The sequence below is a fragment of the Saccostrea cucullata genome, unplaced genomic scaffold (genome assembly GCF_032062105.1).
Source record: "Saccostrea cucullata isolate Sc308-1 unplaced genomic scaffold, CSIRO_AGI_Scuc_v1 ctg138, whole genome shotgun sequence".
NCBI lineage: Eukaryota > Metazoa > Mollusca > Bivalvia > Ostreida > Ostreidae > Saccostrea > Saccostrea cuccullata.
This window is the reverse complement of record NW_026935400.1, coordinates 440996-465415: the sequence shown is the minus strand read 5'-3', so window position 1 is coordinate 465415 and position 24420 is coordinate 440996. Positions and strand designations below refer to the sequence as shown.

The following is a 24420-nucleotide window of genomic DNA, read 5'->3' as shown; positions in this document are numbered from 1 at the left end:
ACTTAATTCTGAACTGGAAGTAGTCATAATTTTTCACTTTGTATTATTACGCCTTTTTTTCGCATTAGTACGCCTTGTCACCTTGCGTTATAACAATTTTCAAATTTTCCTCTCTCGGGTCTTTCAAATTGATTAGTGGACTTTTACGAGAAGCACTGACTTTTACAGCTAACTGTTTACTTGGACATTTTAACCTGTATCATCTACGGAGGTACAGAATTGATAATGGATAAGAAAACCTATCTAGTGGTCATAGTAATGGCGTTAGGGGCACTTATATGTGAAGGCCTGTCCGTTGTTTTCGTTGAATTAAAGGTTGGGCTAAATATTTATATCGTAAAAGAGCTTGCGTACACTGTCCAAGTGTAAGAATAATTCGTCAACTGTTAAAGTCAACGCCTCTCGTAAAAGTCCATAAGTATCTTAATTTTCACTCTCATCTATCTTTGAAAAAAGGTGACGATAATAATAACATTGATTAATATAATCTTAAACAGCACAAAACCTTGAAGATGGCAAAAAAAACACGGACTCTCGGAAATCCCAAAGTTGGGGACACAGGTGATAAAGATAAAGAAATATCTGTTGTAGGAAGAGTATAGGAGTAAGAGTCGTGAGTCCTACGTATTGATCAAATAGACAAAAACAGTGCGTAGTCAAATTTAGAATAAACAAGTCAGCCAAATAGGACCTAATGATTATATTTGCAATCTACAGTAATTATAAAGACTGTAGAATTTACGAAATACTAAGTTTAAATGATGAAATTCCTATCACTGTAAGTTCATCTTATCTGTAAGTCGCCTGCATCGGTTAAAAAAAATCGTACAAAGAGAGTAAAATAAGTCTTTTATTTTTCTTTGGTATACGTGTTTTTTAAAAGCCTCATAAGGAATATAAAGACAGGTTAGGTAGTAAAGAAGAACAATAAGCATCTATAGGAATTTCCAACTATGAGTTGGGAGATCTGGTCTCCGAGAACTACATAAATATTGTCAGTGAAAAACTCCCTTCGATACCCTCTTCAGAGTACCGTGTGTTTAATCAGAGAGGTTTTTACTAAAATAAAATTTTGCTGATGACCAAACACAAGATTTCACAAAAATTTCAAAGTTCCATTTTGATTGAAGAAGCAGTTATGTGTGATATCAAATGGTTTACATTTAAATTTATCCTTGAGAATATTGTTAAGAATGGTTGTAAGAAGTGTATAGAAGACGTATATTTTATTACCTTTTGAAAAAAATGTTGTTTCTTATGCATACTACTGAATAGCATTTTATAATACGTATTATCTAAGATTTTTCCTTGCGTCGCGAATTCGAATCCATTGTGGGACGTGGAGACCGGTCCTTTGGATGATACCGTATAAACTGAGGTCCCGTGTCGCAGTAGGTGCTGGCACGAAAAAAGGTCCCTCCCTGCTCAATAACCCTAACTGCCGAGTATAGGACAAAATTTGCAGCTTTCCACCGGCAAGTAGTGGCGTCTCCATATGAGTGAAAAATTCTCGAGAGGGACGTTTAACAATATACAATCAATCAATCAATCTTAGGATTTTTACGTTTGTCTGATCATGATGATAATGAATACACGGCGGGTTTGACCGGACGGCACGCTATCCTCTCTCCTCCATGGCACCTTATCCCACCTCTAATGCTCTATAGGTCAGTGTTTGCTCTGCTTCTGAATCGTATGGTTTGAAAACACTTTTGAACTTATATAATGTTCGTTATTTTTATATTTCATAGCTGAAACATCACACATTTGACACTACGAAATGCATTAAATTGAGTGAAGTCGGGGAATGGTTTCTCAGCGTAAGTAGTTATAGCATTTTAAAAATCATTTCAGTTAAAAAAAACTTACGACTTTTCAACTTTATAAACAACAATTCCCCACGATAAATTAAAATCCAGGCTTTTTGATGTCATTGACAGCTGCTTTTTCAATAAAAATGGAACTCGTAAATTTACTTACCTGGTCATTGGTCATTTGCAAAATTATTTTGTTAAAGAATATTCTGATTGCACACACAAGTACTCTGAAGTTGACATCAAGAAGATACTTGTGTTTCTGATTGACAATATCTATGTGGTTTTTGGAGACCAGGTCTTCCAACAATCTATTGGAATTCCCATGGGAACCAATTGCACTCCGTTATTAGCATATCTATTTTTGTATTCATATGAAGCAGAATTTATGCCAAATCTTATTCGTGAAAAGAAGAAAACACTTGCTGTGGCCTTCAACTCGACCTTTCAGAGATATGGACGACGTATTTTCAATTAACAATGGTAATTTCCATTCCTACGTCGATACGATATAGCCAGGAGAGCTTGAGATAAAAGATACCACAGAGTCTAACACATCTGTTTCATACTTGAATATTTTACTTGAAAAAGACGTTAATGTAACCTAACAACCAAGCTATTTGATAAACGTGACGACTTTAACTTTTCTATCGTCAACTTCCCTTACTTATGCAGCAACATACCTTCATCACCTGCATACGGAGTGTATATATCTCAGTTGATTCGATACGTAAGAGCATGCTCTACGTATGAACAATTTCTAAAAGGAGGTAAATTATTGACAAGCAAGTTGATGAAACAAGAATATCAGCAGTCTCGTTTAAAGTCATCATTTCGTAAGTTCTATGGTCGATAAAATGACCTTGTCAGCAAATACAATTTATCATTGAGTTAAATGCTGACTGACGTTTTTCATACCAATTGTTAGTCCATTATTTTTCCACTGAATTGACGACGGATTTTTCCGTTATTTCACGATTATGACAATGAGCACACGGTGGGTGCTCACTCCTCCATGGCACCTTATCCCACCTCTGATGTTTTGGAGGTCCGTGTTTGCTCTGCTCCTATTTTGTATTGTTTTATGGACTTTGATATTGAACACTGTTGGTTATCTCCATATCCTTTTTCAATTATTTCAGATTTTGTTCAAAAAACAAGCGTGGAACGGTATGTTTCTTGTCATTTCACAAAACCATCTATCTTAAAATTCAAAAATATAACATTTTACAGATAACCATGCATTACTCTTAAGGCTAGTCTCGATTGACAACCAACGTTTATTTCAAATTTTTCCAATGTTTTCTTGAACATCCCTCAAAACATTTGTCAGACCTGGTATGTTCTATAAATTATACTTTTAAAAACAATTCATACCAGCTACATGATAAGGGCACAGATAAAATGCTTTAATTTTAAGGTGTCTAGTGATTTTTTTTTCTACAGTTCATTTGAAGTCTGTATTATTGCCATTTTAAATATACTTCTGACATTCTATTTCCTGTTGATTATTTCTTGGACGCTTACAATTTTTTTTAAATTATAATAGAGAGAGTTATCAAATACACATTGAAAAAAGGACTTTCTTTTCTCTTTGATGTTTCTATTTGAGTCATCAGAAGCATAGACACATAAATTAATAATCATTGACCTTCATTTACATTTTCTAGCATCAATGGTTATATGTAATTCCAATAGCATTTTTCCCAGTTGAAATACTGAGTATGAAACATTACTTTACAAATATTTAAGCAATGATATATTTTGTTCATTATCTAAAATTAAGGAAAACCCAATCTATTTATACGAATTTATGAATTTCTGAGTGAGTCAGATTTTACCAAATCAGTGACATTGTAAATATAAGCCTGTAATCACTACACGCCTTCGGTAGATATTCATCAGGTTCACGTTGTGTTAATAGACAATTTTTGTAAAATGTACTCACACTGTCATTCCCTTTGTGATGGCAACGTACAGGAAACAGATGCAATCGTTCAAAGACAAATATTTACTTAATGTAATTACTTTGATAAGGTCCTAATGTGTTTTATATGACGGTCTGATAACACGAAACAATCTGAGTTGTTTTAACATTTTAAACTGTATTTTAGATGACAGTTGGGCAATCGAGTCTCTTAAACATATGTTTATGAAACAGATAAATTTGAATCTCTCTAAAGTATTCATTTGAAAAAAATAACTCTTTTGTTTTTTAATGATACTAATATATAATGATATAAATATAAAAAAAAACTGAAACAAAAACATGGAAGAAAAAAATAAACATAAAACACGTTCAAAAAATATATAAAATTTTGTTAATAAAATTTACTGTCATATTTGAAGTAATTTTAGCGCCTTTGGCGCAAACATGAGCGCTAAAATTTCTTGTGCGCTAAAGGATTTCTAAATATCGCTTTTTGTGTGTTGAAAGCTTTTACATAAGTACATGTAAACCGGAACGCATGATTACGTAATGTCGAAGGTTATATTTTTTATATACACACCCTTATGTTCGGTAATCTTATGAATGGCCTATATCAATCAATTTTTGTTACCCCGGTAGTTGTTAACCGATTATTATCATTAAAAACATTTTGAAAACAATGTAGAAATCAATCAAGAGAATGACAAATATGAATAATTTTTTATATAATATTTTCTGAGATACAAAATATAAATTTGAAATGGAAAATACTCCATTTCTTTTAGTTGAAAATAGAAATTTTTTAACATGATACTAATATATAATGATATAAATATAAAAAAAAACTGATATACAAAAACATTTTTCTGGCTTGAAAAAAATGTCACATTTATTTATTGTACTGACAAGTGCAAGCGCAAAATTTATTTGCAATAAAATATTTGCGTTTGCGCTAATAAAAAATTTTCTCGTTTTACAGTACTTATTACTTTTCTGGCCACTTTTTATCTTCAGGGCCAAGGTAATACTATAATAAGTACATTTAAAGTGTCACAAAAACTGACACAAAACAAAAAAATCCTTTAAAAAACCTCTCATATAAAATTCTGGTAGCCAAAGAACACTTGGATTTTAAAAAAAATTACCCTGTCAAAGACGAATCAAATGTGTACTCACAGTACAAGAAGTTGTTAATCTCTTTTAAAGCTTCGTTTTGAAATCGTTTATTTCCTAATTTTTCTGATATCATCATGAATTTTGATATGATGAATAAAAAGTGCAAATATAGGTAAAATTGTGTTACATGATTGAGTATCAAAAAGTTCAGTATTATAATTATAATTACTAGTACATGAAGTTTCAGTCACTTGTAAATCAGTAAAAATATATACATGTAGATGATAATGTCAGCCTTTTTAACACTTTATATAATATGAATTTTGGCAGGAGAACTAAGGAACAGAAATGAAATGTGCAGCTTCACAGAAATATATAATTACAATCTTATTTTAATGCAATTTTTAATATAATAATAATTTAAAAGATCATAAATTATATTTCCAACTGCTCTTTTATTTTCCTATACAAATCATACTTAAAAGTTGCATCTACATACCAACAATTAAACTCACCTGCCAAGATTGCGTCAAAAATATACTTCATATTAGATATTTTGTTCAGTATTATACATAGGAAACATAATTAAATGTAATTAATTATAGGTTGTTATAAAAAAAGGCCAAAAATGCTCAAAAATACATTTTTACATGCATAGAAATCAGGGACAAAACAAACATGGACCTCTAAACATTAGATGTAGGATCAAGTTCAATGGAGGAGTGAGTATCCCCTGCCAATCAGTCACTTCCGCCGTAAACTCCTTGTCATGACCGAAAAATCCGCCAACAATTCAGTGTGTAAATAGCGGTCAAACAACAAGTATGAAAAAAGGGCAATCAGCATTTGATTTAATGATGAATTGTATTTGCTTACATGGTCATTGTATCAACCAAAGATCGTGCAAATTTATGACTTTGAACGAGACTGTTGAAATTCTTGTATAAATTCTGCTTCACATGAAATCAAAAATAGGTCTGCTAATAAAGAAGCACAATTGTTTCCCATGGTTTTCCTAGAAAATATTCAAATATGAAACAGCAGATTTCTGGAAGACTTGGAAATGATTGTTGTTAATTGATAATGTGTCTCAAAAAATCTTTTGCATTTTGAAAATTCTGATATGAAAATATTTTCCCATGCTTTACCTTGGTTATATTTAATCAAAATCTATTTTATACCTCTAAATGTTGCCAGTCAGATCGTGTAATTAATTGTGAAATAATGAGCAATTTTGTTTTTAATGAATCTCTGCAGTTTGAAAAATACAATAAAAGTGTACTTCTTGCCTGTACTTGCTACTTTTTGACATTTAGGTTATTTTACCCTTTGGTTCCTATAATAACTCCCCGATCCTTGTTTTACAATTACAATGACTCTGCAATACAAATAGGCCTTAAAGAAAATATCAATTTTCATTTTCCAAGGGTGGGTTTCTAAAAAAGAAAAAAATTCATATTGATAATCTCTAAACGATACAAGGTATTTGAGTAATTTAAAAAAATCGAGGTCTGTGGCAAAAAGAAGCTATTTCTGACTATGCAAGACAAGAACCACCTTCTTGAGTACAATAGCCCCCAAAAGGTCTTTTTATTGATGAATCTTCGTATCAAACCAGTTTTAGTAACAGAACAATGCAAATCTGTTGTAAAGATTATTTTTTAAATATACAGATTACTCTTTTTATTCGTTGTATTAAAATATTTTAAAAGATGAAAAAAGTAGTCTTCTCATTCGATTATGTATAATAAATGAGGTAATAGGGGCAAACTTTTATGATGGTCTTTCAGATACCCCAATTTACAACAGGACTAGTTTGATTGAAATGCCAATGACTTTTTAAACGTTCTTGATTAATACACACACTGGGAGTTGAGGGGAGGACGACCAAATGGCAGTCTCGTGCCAAACTCCCTCTCTCCGAGTGCTTTTGCCTCATTTACCGACATTGGAAGAAATTTATATTTGGTTAATTTGAAGTAATAGCATATATCTAAATTCAAATAATGGCACTTGTATAAAATATTTCATACAGTAATTCCCAATTGTTGTTAAAAATGTAAGAAATCCATTCTTTACAATAAATTTGTGATGGAATTGAAAGAAATGCACTTTTGTCATTTGTGCTGTAATGAAAACAAATCATTCCAGGATTTTTTAGACATCAAAAGTTAAAATTCTATCCGTCGTAAATTAAAATATTACATTTCATTTCAACTGCTTCATTACCTATAAAACATTTTGCAGTTGCAGGAATTCAATATGACATGCTTTTTACAGTTTATTTCGGGATTTCAGTGAGATTATTTTCAGACTCTTATACGAATAGCTTACAGATAAAAGGTGGACCTCAAACTGTTGACTCACAAAAACCTTCGTTCTACCACGTCGTTAATACGACGTCTTGTTACAGTAATTGTTGTCTCATTTTAATCCAGCCAATTGCACTGATTGACTTTTCCAAACATGGTAAAAATTGAGATCATATTGTCTGTAACGTGAATTACAATCGCCACAAGCCCGATTCATATTTTAATGTAAGGATTTGGTGGTAAACACAGGACAGTGGGAGGTGTAAAATTAGATTTCTTTTATTAACTCTTAATCTGAATTAATTCAGTGCTATTTCTCACACCAGTAGAATTGAGAGGGAGTGCAGTGTAGCAGATAAATTTTCTTGTTTGTTTGTGTTATTTAATAGCGCCTACTTCTCTAGCATTATAGAGAAGGGAAATGAAATCAATGAGTGCTAGAGCGCGGCTAAAGATATAATTAAGGAAAGGAGATCGCAGGAAATTTCATGTTTATGTAATCTTAGAAGACAACAAAAGGCATTATATGAAACTATTAATGTCCATTATCATATGAACATTATTGTCAAATGCAATGACTTGGTCATTACTACTCTGTCGTACAATCCCTTATTTTGGAGCCAAATATTTAAATCACAATCATTAATTCATTAATAACACTAGCAAAACGTCTAACTATAGTTTGAACTTTGGCTTACTTTATTTTAGAGAGTTGGAGAGGAGCTTCAACAGAAAAAATTAACTTTTTCCTTAAACAGAAAAATCAAAATGAAACTTTTAATTTTCTGTTGAACACAAATTATTAATCCTTTTCTTTGTTATGAAAAAATAAGAAAGACAACGGTAAGTTTATTTATAGACAATTAATATAAAAATATTTTAGAATATATGTCCATTTATAAGAAAGATGTATAAAAACAATATCCAAAATAACAATAAACAAACGCTTCAAAGCCACCCAAAAATAACCTCCTTTTGAACCAGAAATGTTTATTGTACATTTACAATTACTTAGATGGTTCTCGAGATATATTTATTACATAGCATGATTTAGTAGAAGAATATTGTCTATGATAAACTGAAAAGTAATCATAAGATTTCTTTGTCTGTTTAGTTTTAATGTATGCTAGATCGTATATAGATCTATAAAACCAATATCATGTATGGAAAATATGAAAATTAAACGACAAAGAAAAAGGAGAGCTTGCTTGAAAGGAAATCATTTGTTTATGCAACACAAAAGTCATCTTCCCACAAGCCTATTCTTGAAACATGAATACTGAGGTATTTAAGGAAAGAATGGATTCTTTATTAATTAACCCTGGACACCAACAGTAGAACACTATGAAAAGCAGGAGCTAAGAAAATAAGACATAAAGAGAAAGCGAAGTAAGGTTGGCATATGCGTCCTGGCCTTGCAAATTAAACTTTTCATGATAAAAAGTCATATTAACTTGGCCATGAAAATGGGAAAAAATAAGATGACATTTGAAAAATCAAGGTAAAGTAATAAAATAACTACAGATAAATTCTAAAAAATATTTTTGATTTAATGCCATGGGTTTTAGACGTAGGAAGAAATCAAGCTTAATGATTTAAGTCTCAGATTATCCTGACAGGTTAAATAGCTTGTTAATTTGACATCAGATCAAAATAAAACTGAAACAAACATTAAAAAAATAAACATTAATATCAATAAAAATACAAATGTTTCAAACAGTCAATTTACCAAATTTTTTCTTGTTGAATTGATTTATGTCTTCTTATGTACAACCAACACTAGCCTTGTTTTATTTAAATGTAAAAAAGGTGGAGATAACAAACGTTGATCGATTCCAAAAAAACTTAAAACAATGCAAATATGCGAAGGAGACATAAAACACGGATGTCTGGAAATTCCTGAGGTAGAATCAGGTGCCTAAAAGGCGTAAGCATCTCCTGTTGACCGCGATCACCCCGCCATGAACCCAATGTGTTGATCTGAAAGAATAAAACATGTGGAAATAACAAACAGTATTACAGATCAAAAGTCTATAAAACAATATAAAATAGGAGTAAAGCAAATACGGACCTCCAAAACAACAGAGGTGGGATCATGTGCCATGGAGGAGTGAGCGTCCCCTGCCAACCGGTCACCCCCACCGTGTGGTCCTTGTTATGATCGGGAAATAACGGAAAAATCCGTCGTCAATTCAGTGTATAAATAATGGACTAACAATTAGTATGAAAAACGTCAGTCAGCATTTGACTCAATAAATTGTATTTGCTGACAAGGTCATTGTATCGACAACAGAACTTACAAAATGATGACTTTAAACGAGACTGCTGATATTATTGTTTTTATAAACTTGTTTGTCAATAATTGACCTCGTTTTAGAAATTGTTCATATGTACAGCATGCTCTTGCGTATCGAGTCAACTGAGATATATAAACTCCGTTTGCAGGTATGAAGGTATGTAACTGCAGGCGATGGAAAAGTTAAAGTCATCACGTTTATCATAGAGCTTAGTTGCTAGATTACCATCAACGTTTTTTTCAAGGAAAATATCCAAATATGAAACAGATGTCTAAGACTCTGTGGTATCTTTTATATCAAGCTCAATAGGATATAGACATAAGAATTGAAATTACTATTGTTAATTGACAATACATCGTCGATATATCTAAATATCAAGTTGAAGGCCACAGCAAGTGTTTTCTTCTTTTCTTGCATAAGATTTTGCAAAATTCTGCTTCATAAACATACAAAAATATGTCTGCTAATAAAGATTTTGGTAAAATCTTGTGATTTCAAATTGTCCAAAAGTTCTTGGGAATCTTTAAGTATCCAAATCTTATTTATATCGCTTTTGAATATATTGTTGCACCGTACTCTTGAAGTTTCTCATTCACTACTGTTTATATTTTAGTGAGGAGTAAAGGAAGAGGCTTGTTTGACCATTTACTGGAACCCGCTATGTATCTTTGTTTGTAAGGATTTTTATGAAGTTTTGGAATCCAATTCGTATATATGCTAGTTCAAATTCATTTTGGTTCTTTGGGATATTTAAAATATTCCAAACTGACATATGATTTTGAAGAATTTCTTACTTAGAAAACTATGAGTATAAATTGAATTATCACTTGAAGAATTAAATCCAAGTTCTTCTAAAATACAATTTATGTAATGAGCCATACAAACAAAGACATTGTTGTTACCTGTTATGTCATAAGGAACCAGTACGTACTGATCATGTAATATATCTAATTCTTTTTTAACTTCTTGATTACTGAATACAGAAGGATAGATGGTTTTCATTTTGCCCCTCAATCTTTTAATACGAGATTGTAACTTACATCTGATACATTTCATCCATTGTGACAAAGTGTCAACGTCTCCTTTTTCATATCTGGCCCATCGCCTGGCGTAATCTTCAACAGAATCCATAACATCTCTGAAATTCGGACGCCAGTTGAAGGATCGGGGTTCCCTATATTAAGGACATTTTAAAATAAGTGATCTAATGTCCCCAAAGAAGGATCTTTCTGCAGTCAATCCGGCACAAGAGAGCATAAGAAAGTGTATGTGTGTTTCAAAATTCTGGATAGAAGGTTATCTTATGTTTTATTCATAGAAGGTACCTGAACTTCACCGAAACCAGTATTTTTTTCAGTATCAGATACGTTTGGAAAAAGGATGTATTTATTTCCTAGTCTGTAATATGCTGTCAGTTTCTCATTGCTATTTGTCAATAATTTCCATCATCATTTATAAGACAGAGTGGATTCGTAGTTTACTATTGACCATGATTATTGATGTTAGTAGGATATGGAAATGGGATGGTCATGAAATGCTTGTATGACATGAGCACCATGAAGTGAACAGCTAAATTATTTTGATTTTAATTATTTTTAGTGAAATTATGTTGTTTGTAAAATGAGATTACTTAACATATTTGATGGTAGAACATTTTAGATATTTTCTTACATTAATTCGGAAACTAATGTACGTGCTCCTTGTTTTTGCTATCATATAATAATGTATTTTTACAAAACTTACTTCAATATACCTTTGTAGCCAAAAAACTAACTTATTTATCACAAATAAACGGATAATAATACATTTGAAATACGAAAAACAATACAACATAAGATGCGGAACATTGATTTAATCTGAAAGACGCAGTTTTAATTGCGTATTTCAGGTTATTGCTATCTTATAGTTATAATTCCAATGATGACATTCTAAATTGTTCAATATCTTAATTGGTTCAATTCTGGTTTTTCTTTAAAAGATCCCATAACAATTATGAAAAAAGCATCTAAAACAAAAATGTCTTTGACAACACAATTTTAATATTTGATCTTGAACCAAAATCGTGACAAAGTGGAACGCATGTGGTATTGTGGGTATCTGGCGCTTAACAAAGAAGCATTGGATCATGTACTTTTACGTTTGAGACCGGAAGTAGATATTTCTACCGCCCCTTTAAGGTCTATAAAAGCTATAATGCGGTTTTCAATATAACTTACTTTGTTGTTAAGGAACTTAGTTATGTTCTAGAATTTTTGTTTGAGGCTAGTACTTAGTTTAGTACATAAATCGATATAAGGTTCAAAATACTTCCAAATTTAAGGATAATATTGCAAAAAGTTTATGAAATAGGACATGTACTTTTTACAGGCCCATTAAATTTGTCTCTTGGGCATGCCTCATTCCTTTACTTTTTCACGATAGACAATATCATATTTGTGATTATTTTCTTATTGTATATTATGTTTTTTAGCTTTAATTAGAGATAAAAGAAATACTTTGAAATACATGTAAAAATATTTAACATTCATTAGGAAGATTTAAAAAATTCTGAAGATAAATATTAGTGAAAATAATTTGAAAACATAATTCATTTTTTATAATAAAAAATTGTCTTATAGGAGACCGTTTCAATCAATAAAAGAATTGATTTTTTCGTTGGAGAATTTAAGGGGTAGTTATAGTGTATGGAAACGAATAAGAGTCTATTTGTCACTTTTAGTTTCACAGAGATTAAAGTATAAATGTATAAATTTGACAACCTCAAAGACGGATAAAATATGAAATGTAGACTAATTAGGAGAGTTTGAATTTGTTTTATTTTTAGCATTATAAAGTGAAGAAAAATTGATAGGAATTTCCCCAGGCACAAAGTCTTCTGAATGAAAATACTGCACTAAATAAGAAATTGTAAACTGGAAAACATTAAAACCCACATGGTTTAGTTAAAATGATTCATTTGTCACAATACATAATCCCCATATGCAATTTGCTAGATCCTTTTCAATTTTTTCATGCATGTGTAAATGACCAAAACTGACATAAAAGGAGACATTATGTAACGCTTTAATTATATATTAACCTTGCAATAAAAGATATATTGGGTATCTGAGAAATGTTGCGGGGAATACGAACGGATTACGTAATGCAGACGAAAGTGTGCACTTGTTCAGTTTTAATGAACAGAAAAGATTTTTATATACATTTTAAATTAGCAGCTGAATTTAAAAAGGAAACCATAAATTATAATAAACATCTTTCTTATCTATCCGCAATCTTAAAATTAGTTATTCTACCTTCAAATGTATTGTTTTGCCAATACTACAAATGGTCAATATTTATTTTGAAACATATTTTGTATTTTAAGGATTAGAGACATTGTGATTTTTCTTTAATACAAGTCAAAGAATCTAATGCTTTACATTGTTAGGGTCATATTGGCTCTTATGTCGTAGTAATGTAAGAAGTCAATTGGTAACACCGGGAATGTGCCTGTATATCTTAGTAGAAAATGACAGGACCATTAAGAAATGTTACTAATTGATTTTAGTTTGACCTTTACTTCTATCGATTTATCTCTGATGACCACACAGAATAAATTGCAGGAACCACTGTGACAAGAACTATGAATCTTCATCGGTGGCCGTTTATTTGATTCAAAATAAAGAGTATTGAATATTAATACTTAAAAGAGAAAGAAAAGAAATTAAATTTACGTGGAATATTTCTATTCTGTTGAACAAATTTTACTTTAAAAAGGATATGGGCAGAAGGAATTGGTATCATGAGTTTTTGGAAAATAATTTGTCAAGTCTCTTTCAAAATAACATCAAAATATATGATTCCCTAATAATTGTATACATATACGAGAACAACAAATGCTGGTTAATCATTTTTTCAAAAATAAAGCTTATAAACATTATAGGTGGGATCATAAACATTATAGGTGGGATCAAGTGCTGTGGAGGAATAAACATCCGTGTCGACTGGACACAACTGCTACAGTCTATGTGCTCCTCGTCATGATCGGGCAAGAGAAAAAAATCCGTAAACAATTCGGATGAGTGGAAATGATGGCTTAACAATTTTGTATCAAATATACGAAAGTGTATGAAACATTCAATTTAATGATAGATTGTATTTGCTGACACGGTCATTTTATTGACCATAGATTTTAAAAATGTTGACTCTAAACAAAACTATTAATATCAAAATAAATATATATTTACTTTGATTTTTTATGCAACAAAATAATTTGAAATAAATGTTGAGAAAAATTACATTTAATACTTGATAAGATTTTGGGTATCCTATTTTGATTGAAATATATTGGTAATTAAAAAAAGTATTGATTGTAAATTTCAATAAAGAATTTTATCAAATATAAAGATAAAGAAAAAGCATCCAAAGATAGAGGCTTGATTCAGAAAATGTTACGACTTTTTAAAATTATACTTAAACGCAACATACACAACTTCCTGTCTTGACTTTTATCCGTTGAAATGGTTATAAACTTCTTAATGTGATTGAAGTAAGAATATTATACATCATGTATTGACGCGTCAAGTTCATAAAAGACAAACCAAGGAAGGGTTTGACGTTTCAAAATGCATCAATTAACTTTCGAAAGTTATCGAGAAAGTCATCTCGAACACGCATATTGGAGAAACAACTTCATCAGCCTTATTTACGATGTATTGACGGAAAGGAATCCATATTTCGGAACAAGCTTGATATTTATCTGTGTTAGAATACACAGCTTTATTCCGTTCCTCTAAATGCTTTCAAAGGTGTGGCATTTCACAAGGATGTCACCAGTTAAAACAGAACACGTAATAAGCCAATGGTAATCAACGTGTGATTAGCTTTTCAATTGTTACAAGAATCGAATTAAAAAACCTTGAACAGCTGATTTCATTTAAGCGATTGTTAGTAGATAAATTTTCTTTAAGCGGTTAATAACGATATCTAATTGAGCTTCATTTAGTTTGGTTTTTGTATCATAATTGAGTGCGGATGTAGCAACAATAGGCCTTGTTAGAAAGTAATTACTCATTGACCTTGCAGAATAACTGGCTGTTTCTTCACGTTGACACGGTCACCTAGAACAATATCTTCCTATCATCTAACCTCTTCTTTACTTCCTAGCATTATTAAAAAAAATGTATTGATATGAAGCAATGTAGTGAAAATATGAACAAGAGTTTAATGAACCGTAAATTCACCAAGAAACAGAGGAAGGATTTTAAATGGTGAGGGTTATGACCAGTAACCCTGTTCGATAATTCACAAAATCCTCTTAAAGAAAATTCAGGTTTTTGAAACTTTAGAAATCTGCAGTGAGCATTAAAAGATGATTGTATTACAAGCTTCAAAGCATATTAAATGTAAAGCAAACACAACTGGAAACAGAAAGCGGAAAGTAATGGGAGTTAATCTGTGGACAAATATAGCAATAAACTGACGCGCCCATGAAAGTTATCTTTTACAATTTTGAAGACAGGGTTGAATTATTAATTTACTCGGAAAATGATAAAGAAATTCCTTTATCAACCTATAGATCTCAATGAATTCTTTATTAATACAAACTTACTTCAGGAGTACTGTGCAACAATATTTCAAGAATTGGTGCAAATCAGGTGTGGATACTTAAACATATCAATGTCAAGGAACTTTTTGAAAATGTTGAGGTCACAAAATATGCCCAAAATTAACAACATTTAAGGTTGTGGCTTTTCAACTTAATATACAACCATTTCCCACGATAATTCGAAAGTCCAGGCTTTTTGATATATGAAATTTCATATATTCACTGTAATATTCCAACATACAATCAACAAAAACACAAATCAATCATACAATCACACAAATCAACCTTAAAGTCAACAAAATGTAGGAACGCTGATAACATAGCTCTTCGAGTATTCAAACATCTCTTTCACATTGATGATTTGTCTTGAATTTGTTGAGTTGTAAGTAAATTACAAATATAAACAAATTATTTTTGCTGTAAAAGTAAATTTAATGCAAAAGTTTTATTTTAAAAATGTAAATACATATTTAATACAACAATACTACAAAATGCTGCTCTTTTTTAAAAAAAAAATATTGAATTGGTCAATAAGTGCAAGTATCCTTGCATTTCAAAGTTCAAATAAAAGTTGTTCTAAGATATATCGATAGGACACTGAAAGTGAATTTTGATCAATAAACATTAGAAAAATATTGCATTTGATTAAAATATATTATGACTAATACAATAAAATATTTTTTCATTACTACATGTATAATCAAATATTACATAAAATACGAATAAATTAAAAGTATGCATTCATATATGTAACTTCGTAAAACTAACTTGACAGCGTCACGTTCGCCGAGACATATTGTGGGTGTAAATGCACTATAAACAAGGATTTCTATAGTCTGATGATTTTAACATAAATCATTCTTTTTGAAGCACACGAAATGCTTTTAAAATAAAACTTAATTAAAAATTTAATTTCAAAACCAAAAGTACATGAAGTTTGTTAAACAGAGAAAAATTGATACAGTAACTATAGACAAAGAAATATGTATTTTTCCGATTCGAAAAAGAATTCAGCCATTATAAAGGAATAAAATGTCTTTTTTCTCTATAAATCTGATCAAGAAAAGGAATGTTTGAGTTATTGAGTTTTTTGCCTCAGGACTTTAGACACTTAATTAAATTCTCATTAGACTGTTTTTGTATGACAGGGGGTAAGAAGAAACTAGAGGAAACCGAGGTACGGCATGAATATAAAAACGCGCCCTTTTCATAGTGACGTGTTTATTGACATCACAGGCAGACGACACATGTGGTTTGATGAAAGTAGAAACAAACCCAGGGGACAGAGGCAGGGAGGGAATGCACTTCTGATACGAAATATTTGATGACTAAGGTAAACAATTAAGTATTAATTCATTAACCTTAATTGAAAAAAGTTTCATTTCTCAGATAAATTGAATTTGATTTTTTTTCTCATTGTTATCTTTTAATAACAAAATATCGATGTGCTTTTTGTATTATTCTGGTAATGAAATTTCACTTTTGTGAAATATCGCAATAACTCCTCCATATTTGTTATTTACAGGTTATGAAATTTTAATATTGCGACATATGACAATAACTCCTCCACCTACATATCCAAAAATAGGTGTTAAATTTCATTTACCTACTCCAAGCTTTGAAATATACAATTATGTATGAACCTTATATTTGCAGAAAAATATATCGTTACATTTTATTATTTGTGCTCATTCAATATGAATATTATTAACAACATAATTAAAGATATATGTAAATGTACAAATTCAAGAGCCCTTCGTGTTTTGCAAAACCAAGGGAAAGGCATCTACTTAAAATTCTCACCTGAAAATAAAAGGCCTGTTTATATAATTATCAACTAAATAGGATATATTGAGGAAAAGACTTGAAGTGACTAAACTGCTTTACACGGAAAGTAAGACGACATTACCCAAAAATTTGAAGATAAGGTTGTTTTTGTTAATCAGTTATTCATTTACTGTTTTTAAAAAACTCTACTGAATTTATGTAATTTGATGATGATAGAATGTACCAAAATTAAACAAAACCACATACTAGTACAGAGTATATCAATTTATTTATCAATTTTAGTTAATAAAAAAACACCTTCATAAAACTATTGGAAGGAAAAAGTAATTAGAAAGGTAATTTTTACCAGATTAATAACCTTTAAAGATGCCAAATATACAACTGACATTTTAGTTTTTAGAATTGAGGAAATAGATGGGAATTTTTACAGTTATTCTTGTAAAAGATATTTCATTTTTTAGCTAATTCTGTATGGTCGACCGTAATAAAGATAAACCAATGCCACAAAACTCCTATGATCTGTTTAATGCATGGCGGTTTGTCCTTCTCCTGATATTTATATTAATCAAAACTACTTGTACATTGACTACAATAGTGCATTCACAAATATTCTTATCCTGAAAATCTTTGATGTGTATTTAAATTGCTATCGAACTTCAGTGGCAAATCGGTGTTTTTCTGTGAATCAAAGAAAAGAAAAAATGGATACAAAGTAATTATTATCTTTTACTATTAATCTATGTCCGATTTAAGAAATTTCTTCATTTAATACCACGTGGTTAGGATTGGCAGGTTTCTGGCTATGACGTCACAGTAACCCATCTTCAAGCGAAATTCTTTTATTTATTATAAAGGCAGTACTTTTTTTAGGAGTTAAACATTGCATTTTTTAAAAAAAAATATACGCTTGTTTCATGTCACACAAAACACAAACAGGGATATGTATTTTCAATGTTCTATCAGCATTTAATTTACGAAGCAAAATAAAAGTGCATGAATGAGAAATATCAGTTTCTGAGAATGATGACTTTTAAAGATTCCATATATACAACTGACACTTAGGTTTTAGAATTGAGGAAATAAATGAAGTGCATGAAAGACAAATATATTTTTTGAATTGATTGTTCTTTAAAAAAAAATAAAGTATGCTATTTTAAATAATTTTTATTCTACAGTATTTCCAATTTGAAATCAACATTGTAAAAGTCTATTGACACATTGACACTTTGGCACGGTTTGGAAAAAGTTCTGTTTTGATTCATCAATTTAAGATAAAAACTACTCCCTCATATAATAATCGGTACCAAGGTACAGATGCATGTACACCACCAGAACATGTTAAATTGTTTAACATACAACTAACCGATATAACGGGGATGTGTCATCTCTGTTTTGTCAACTCATTTCAATAAAACATTTCAATTTTTAGCTCATTAAGGTGTGTTTCAAATGGTGTCATGAGAATAATATTTTATTCCCGTAAATACTCAATTTTGATCACTTCAGATCAAAAGCAAACACTGGCCTTGTGACATTTATATGCCAATTGCGTATTGTAAAGACGGAGCGATGACTTCAGCAACCGTGTGAACAAAAGAGGAGACACAAGTTTAATATTTTAGCCGGAAGGAGAATCACTGAAGTCTGAAATTGATATCCATTATGATTCTCTCTAAAGCGGACAGCATCAATTAGTATTAAAAGTGCAAAAATTGGACATCCTATCACAGAATACAGAGATAGCAATCAACAGATATTGGTGATTAATAAATGGTGATAACTGTACAGCACAAACGCAGATAATTATGATAAAAGATGTTCTATAATGACTGTAAATCTCTGTTGTGTAATTATTGGGAAAAATTAATCAGCTTTATGGCATAATTCTTTTTTATCAATTATTATTTATGCCTTATTGACACATTCATAAACGGCAATGATTTATATTATTAACATTGAAAAACTTTGTGAATGAAAATAATAAAATTAAGAGAAAAAATGTGTCAGATGTTTGAAAGTAAATATTGGGCACTCATTCTCTTTTGCTGTTTAAGTATTAGTTGCATATATAGATATGCCTAGAAAATATTTACTGTGTGAATCTTGTTTTACAGGTTCAATAAACAGTTAGCCTCTTTCACAAGACCAAACCCCAAGATCCTAGGCTTGCTTCAAAGTTAAGCTATCTACACACTGTATAACAAACTTTATTATAATCTTCCCAACAAAGTTTGGGATATCCTTGAATCACACTGTCTGTTTTTTCTGCCTGCCTGCTTGTCTTCAGAGTTTTGTATGTTATGTCCAAAAATTATATTTTTGTGTCTGAATCTGTAATTTTTTTGCAATCTGAATTAATACGTTCTATTTGAACATCCAAAATTCAATTGTCAGCAAATTAGCAAATGAGCTAACAAATTACTCTGAACAAATTGAAAGCAAATCTCAATTTCCCTTCAAGGCTTCTGGATTGTAAAAAGAGGATTTATGTTGATTAATTCAAACAGAATAGGTGAAAAAAAATTACCACATGCTTTGAGCAAAACAGATGTAAATTAAGGAATTAACTGTTCCTTTGCCAAACATTTTGTTTTCTACTGAATATAATAATTTAAAGCCGCTTCATATAAATATATAAAAATTAATTATAAGATTGATTTAATAGTTTATCACAACAATTTAAATTAACTATTTTTTGAAGTCACCTTGGAAAAAAATACTTTTATCAGTTATATCTAATTATGAAGAGAATTCAAACCCGAGTATTTTTTTTCCATTAGAAGAATCCTAAGTCATGATATATCTTTTAAAAATTAAAGAAATTAATTGAATATACTCCATAGTAATTTTTATATTAATATGCATATTTACAGAATAAAGGAAAATCAGATATTTTTAAAGATTTTTTAAAAAGGGAGTTTAGTAACGAGGGCCCATGTACACTTTGTTGTGGAAAAATGCTCGGGTTTGTTCTTCATGAGTTATACATGTAAGCGTGAAATTTAATTTTTCGAAGGTGATTTCACGCAATGTCAACAAATGTCAACAAAGGATTATTTTTTGTGTGACCTAACAAAAATTATTTTTTTAACTTTTGAATTTTGATATCTTTGAAAAGAAAAAGACTTTGGGGATATAATTTGACAAAAGTTGAAATAATTCATGAACAATTATTTTTCAAAAAGAAAAGCGAATATATATTTTTAGCGATTAGAATCGGACCAAGCGGCTTTAAATTAACAACTATTTGTGGAGTACAAAAAGCACAAAACTACAAAAACTACATTGTGCATTTAAAACAATCAACTTGAATCAAGTAGAACTAGTTGAAATACTCTAAGATTATACTGGAACTGAGAGACTAAAATAGGAATTTACAAGAGATAAGATATAGAATTATTGGTCTGATGTAAAAACTGTATCATTGTTTTTCTGTTCAACCCTTTTCATTGTTAATCTGGATGCTGACATCTTCTCCATCCAGGCGCGATTGAATGATGGAAGATCCATATTTAATGCATGTTCTGCATAGCCTACAAAAAGGAATATGAATATGCAAAATAAACTAAAACCTTTAAAAAAAAAAACTGGAATTCCTATGTTAATATTCTTGGTTGTGTTTGGTCTTACATAATTCAATTATAATATAGAATTAAATAGGCAGTAACTCTATGAAGAACATTAAAAGTATGTGTATACATACAAAATACATTAAGTTTCATTTGGTTATCATGATTATTTAACTATATCTAAAGTAAAAAGATAATATTTCCAAAGACAGGCAGTACTCACATCTCAAGGATTTATATATAGACGAGTCCTTGAAGGGGGTAATGCCACCCTTCACAGCCAGATCCCACGGTTCATAGAAACCATCCATCAATCTTTTAATGATGTCGAATCCCGTCGACTTTGGTTTCTTCTTCTTCTTTGGGAGTGATGATAACACAGAATGCAACCAAAGGGATGATATCGCAATAGTTGCACCTGGTGCCAAGAGGCAATAACCTTCTATTGGAGTTTCCTCATTCCTCATTTCATACTGTGAATACAATAAAATCTTGAAAAATGTAAATTTGTTAGCTACAGAAGGCAAATTACCTTATCCTTTCATAAATTTGGGGGTGGAGGGGGGACTTTACGCTGACAGGGTTCTTTGGTTGTTAGTTTGTAAATTATCTTGCAGTTTTTGCCAAAAAAAATTAATATCAGCACAAGAAAGACACTTCTATTGTGTATATAAATAACCATATAACATATAATAAAGCATGTTATTCATTGTATCATAGATTTGTATGTCATTGCATATTGCACCGAGGGAACAGAACTCTGTTGCTCAAGAAATCTACACAGGTTGTTTATTTAGCAGTTTACTGATTGATAATTAACAATGATTTTCATAGGAAATAAATTAAAGACATATTCAGTGGATGTAAATATATTAAAATGAACTTACATAGTCTGCCCACTCAATGCTGGGTCTGGTTTTGGGTTTGTGTTTTTTAAATACTTTTGATGAAGAAGGAAGGTACCCATCATCAGACAACTCTACAATAAATGAAAGAAATACATTCTGATGTTTTACATTTGTTCAACAGGATGCAAGATGTTGTCCAAATGACATGTGTAGTAAAACTCTCAAGTTAGAAGGTGCAATGGATTTTTTCATTGAACAAGGCATTGCAAATCAGTTATCAAATCTGTTCACAAAGGATGAATAAAAAAAAATCTGAAACACCGATATAAAAGAATAAAGAAATACAAAGACAATATCGAAGACATATATGATGGATCATTGTATAGAAGCTTTTCTAATGAGGGTGACATACTACACCAGAATAATGAAAATAACATTTCATTTACACTTAATATTAAAAAATTGCAAGACTTCTCTTTGGCCAATATTTGTTACGGTTAACGAATTGCTGTTTAGGATGAGGACACAAAGGGAAAACATGATTTTATGTGGACTGTGGTTTGGACAAGATAAACCTCCAATGAACATGTTTCACTGATACAGGACTAATAAAAGCATACTAGCAAAATAAGTGTTTGACAGAGCAGATGACCTCAGCTTTCCTTCATTAACTTTCCTTATTTATATAATAGTATTCCTTTATCATCTGCACACAGTGTTTACGTCTCCCAATACCTGATACACAAGGGCATTCTCTAAGAACAATCAATTTTTTAATCCAACACATACTACTGACAAATAAGTTTATTATACAGGGATTTCAATAATCTCGTTTAAATTAAGCATTTACTAAAGTCGTTATAATGACCTTGTTTATAAATATATCTTATAAATGATTCACAATGTGGCTGACTCGTTTCATATCAATTGTTGGACTTTGTTTTATGCTAAAAATTATTTAGAAAATTCCGTGAATTTGATCAATACGAAAGGACACACGGCAGGATGGAACCAGTTATTAATCAATGCATTCTCCTCCCTGGCATTGTTATTTTCGGGGGTCCCAGGTTAACGTCATGCAAGCAGATTTTTTTTCCTTATAGTTTTCGATCGCTATTCGTTATATTCACATTCTTTACTTTAAGAGATTACATTAGATCCTTTTCATTTAAAAATTTTTGAAATGTAAAACGTTAAATCTTTTAAAGTTTCACTTTCAATGATAACATTCTGCTTATGTTGAAAATAAGTTACAGTATAATACAAAATATACCTTCTTAGCATGAATGCTTTCTGCGCTGTTATTTAAAACCGAGATGGGTATGACAATCATATGAACATTGTTTACCATGATAAAATGATATGAAATATTTTAAGTAAATAGTATTGCAAAATCTTAAAAATGGCAAATTACTTTACAGATTGTGATAATCTTTTATCTAAGTTTAAACAGGAAATGTTCCATTATGTAGGGTATATTTTGAAATTAATGTTTATATCTTGAAATTGATGTTTTATTCATTAAAAACTCACGAACACTTCTAATAATACGAACTGAACTACTCTCAATAAGAATGTGCAATATTTGAGGTAAAATAAACGGCTGTTAAAATTTAAAAAGGTTTTCTAGTGCTATTAGTTTGTGAAGGAGTATAATATTTCAGAAAATTAGAAAAAATCTAATGTTCTACAACTTAATTGTTCTAAAAATCTAATAAGATAAGTCTGTACCCTATTCAACTATAATATGTATAGCTAATTTGGCCTACATAAGACTAAAAAACTGTCATCATATTCAAGTAGTTTGCCCGTTAGCAGACTTTAAGGTTAATCGTAATCTTAAAACATCTCTAACAATTTGCCTACTAGTACCTATTAATATCTGTCAGGTTTTCATAATATTTAACTAAATAAACTCTTAAAATATTGAGTTCAAGGTTTCAAATGTTTTGATATCTTTTGTCTATATAAAGAGAAATATGATCAATGTAATAATATTGTCTTAAGATGTTTTTAATTACTTTTAGCCTAATTAATTTAAGATAGACACTTTATTGGGCCATCTTTAAAATAATGTTTGTTTGCCCTCTCCCGACTCAGGATAAAATTATTGGTGGGGAAATTTTTTTTCCCAGAAAATTTAAACATATTTGTCGACAGGGTAAGAGGGAAAAAACAAAATGTCCTGGAATGTAAAAAAAAAAAAGTTTTGGGTCGGGCCATTTTTAGTCAGACGGTCTGGAGAGGGCAATCAAAAAATTTTTAAAGATGGCCTTGTGTTTGTCTATCTCCGCACAGAAAGTAAGGAACCAACGTCATTATGACGATTATCTTTCACACACATTTTGAATCTGAAGCACTGTGGCAACGCACTTTGAAAAAATTACGCACTTTGAAAAAAATTTTTCAAAGTGCGTAATTTTTGGGACAAAATCAACGCACTTTGAAAAAATTTTTCAAAGTGCGTTAAATTTGGGACCAACTCAACGCACTTTGAAAAAAATTTTCAAAGTGCGTTAGGAGTCTACATCAATATATTTTACCATGGAGACACTTAACGCACTTTGAAAAAAAAATCATATTTTAGTCATGGAGAGATTTTATTTGTTATTCATCTTTCAAAAAACTAAGCCTAACCCTAACCTCAAAAATGATTTGATTTAAAAAGAGGAGAAGAAGGGTATAAGATCCCTCAGACCAAATCTTTATCTCTCCAATACATAGGTGTCGGTAACAAAAGGGGGAGGGGACGATAAATCTAGAAAGGGTACGCTGCATTTTCAATGTTTATACGATGTATACATCTTTCCAACATAAGTGGGGGGGGGGCTTAGCCCCCCCTCCCCCTCCCCCTCCCCTGGCCCTTCGCCCAGTCTCGATGTCTATGCTATACTCAAAGCATTCATATAATTATGTATTTACCTAACTGTTATGACGGTGAAAACTTTCAATAATAAATGAGTTAATTAAAACAGATGAAAACTTGAAATTTTTTAAGTACAGTAAAACGTATAAGAGAGAAAGAATTTCATAGTTTTGAACAATCAAATTGGCCCCTTTTTATAATGATAAATGCTAAGTTGCTTGAAGCTGTCCTCTGTTAGTGCCCTCTATACACCTTTAACATCTACTTATCAAAGACTAGAATTAAAAAAAGAA

The 24420-nt window shown here is 30.6% G+C and overlaps 1 protein-coding gene across 1 annotated transcript in view; it reads right to left on the bottom strand.

The window, feature by feature from the left end:
- Positions 1 to 20153: 20153 nt before the first annotated feature.
- The window catches only part of LOC134242695 (zinc finger E-box-binding homeobox 1-like), a 48953-nt gene continuing 44686 nt past the window's right edge, over positions 20154 to 24420 (bottom strand). The window contains exons 5-7 of the mRNA XM_062724800.1: positions 21301 to 21392; positions 20637 to 20886; positions 20154 to 20377 (exon numbers count right to left, since the gene is read on the bottom strand). Coding sequence (XP_062580784.1) covers positions 20241 to 20377; positions 20637 to 20886; positions 21301 to 21392 — 479 coding nt within the window. The 3' untranslated portion in view covers positions 20154 to 20240. The remainder of the gene's footprint in view (positions 20378 to 20636; positions 20887 to 21300; positions 21393 to 24420) is intronic.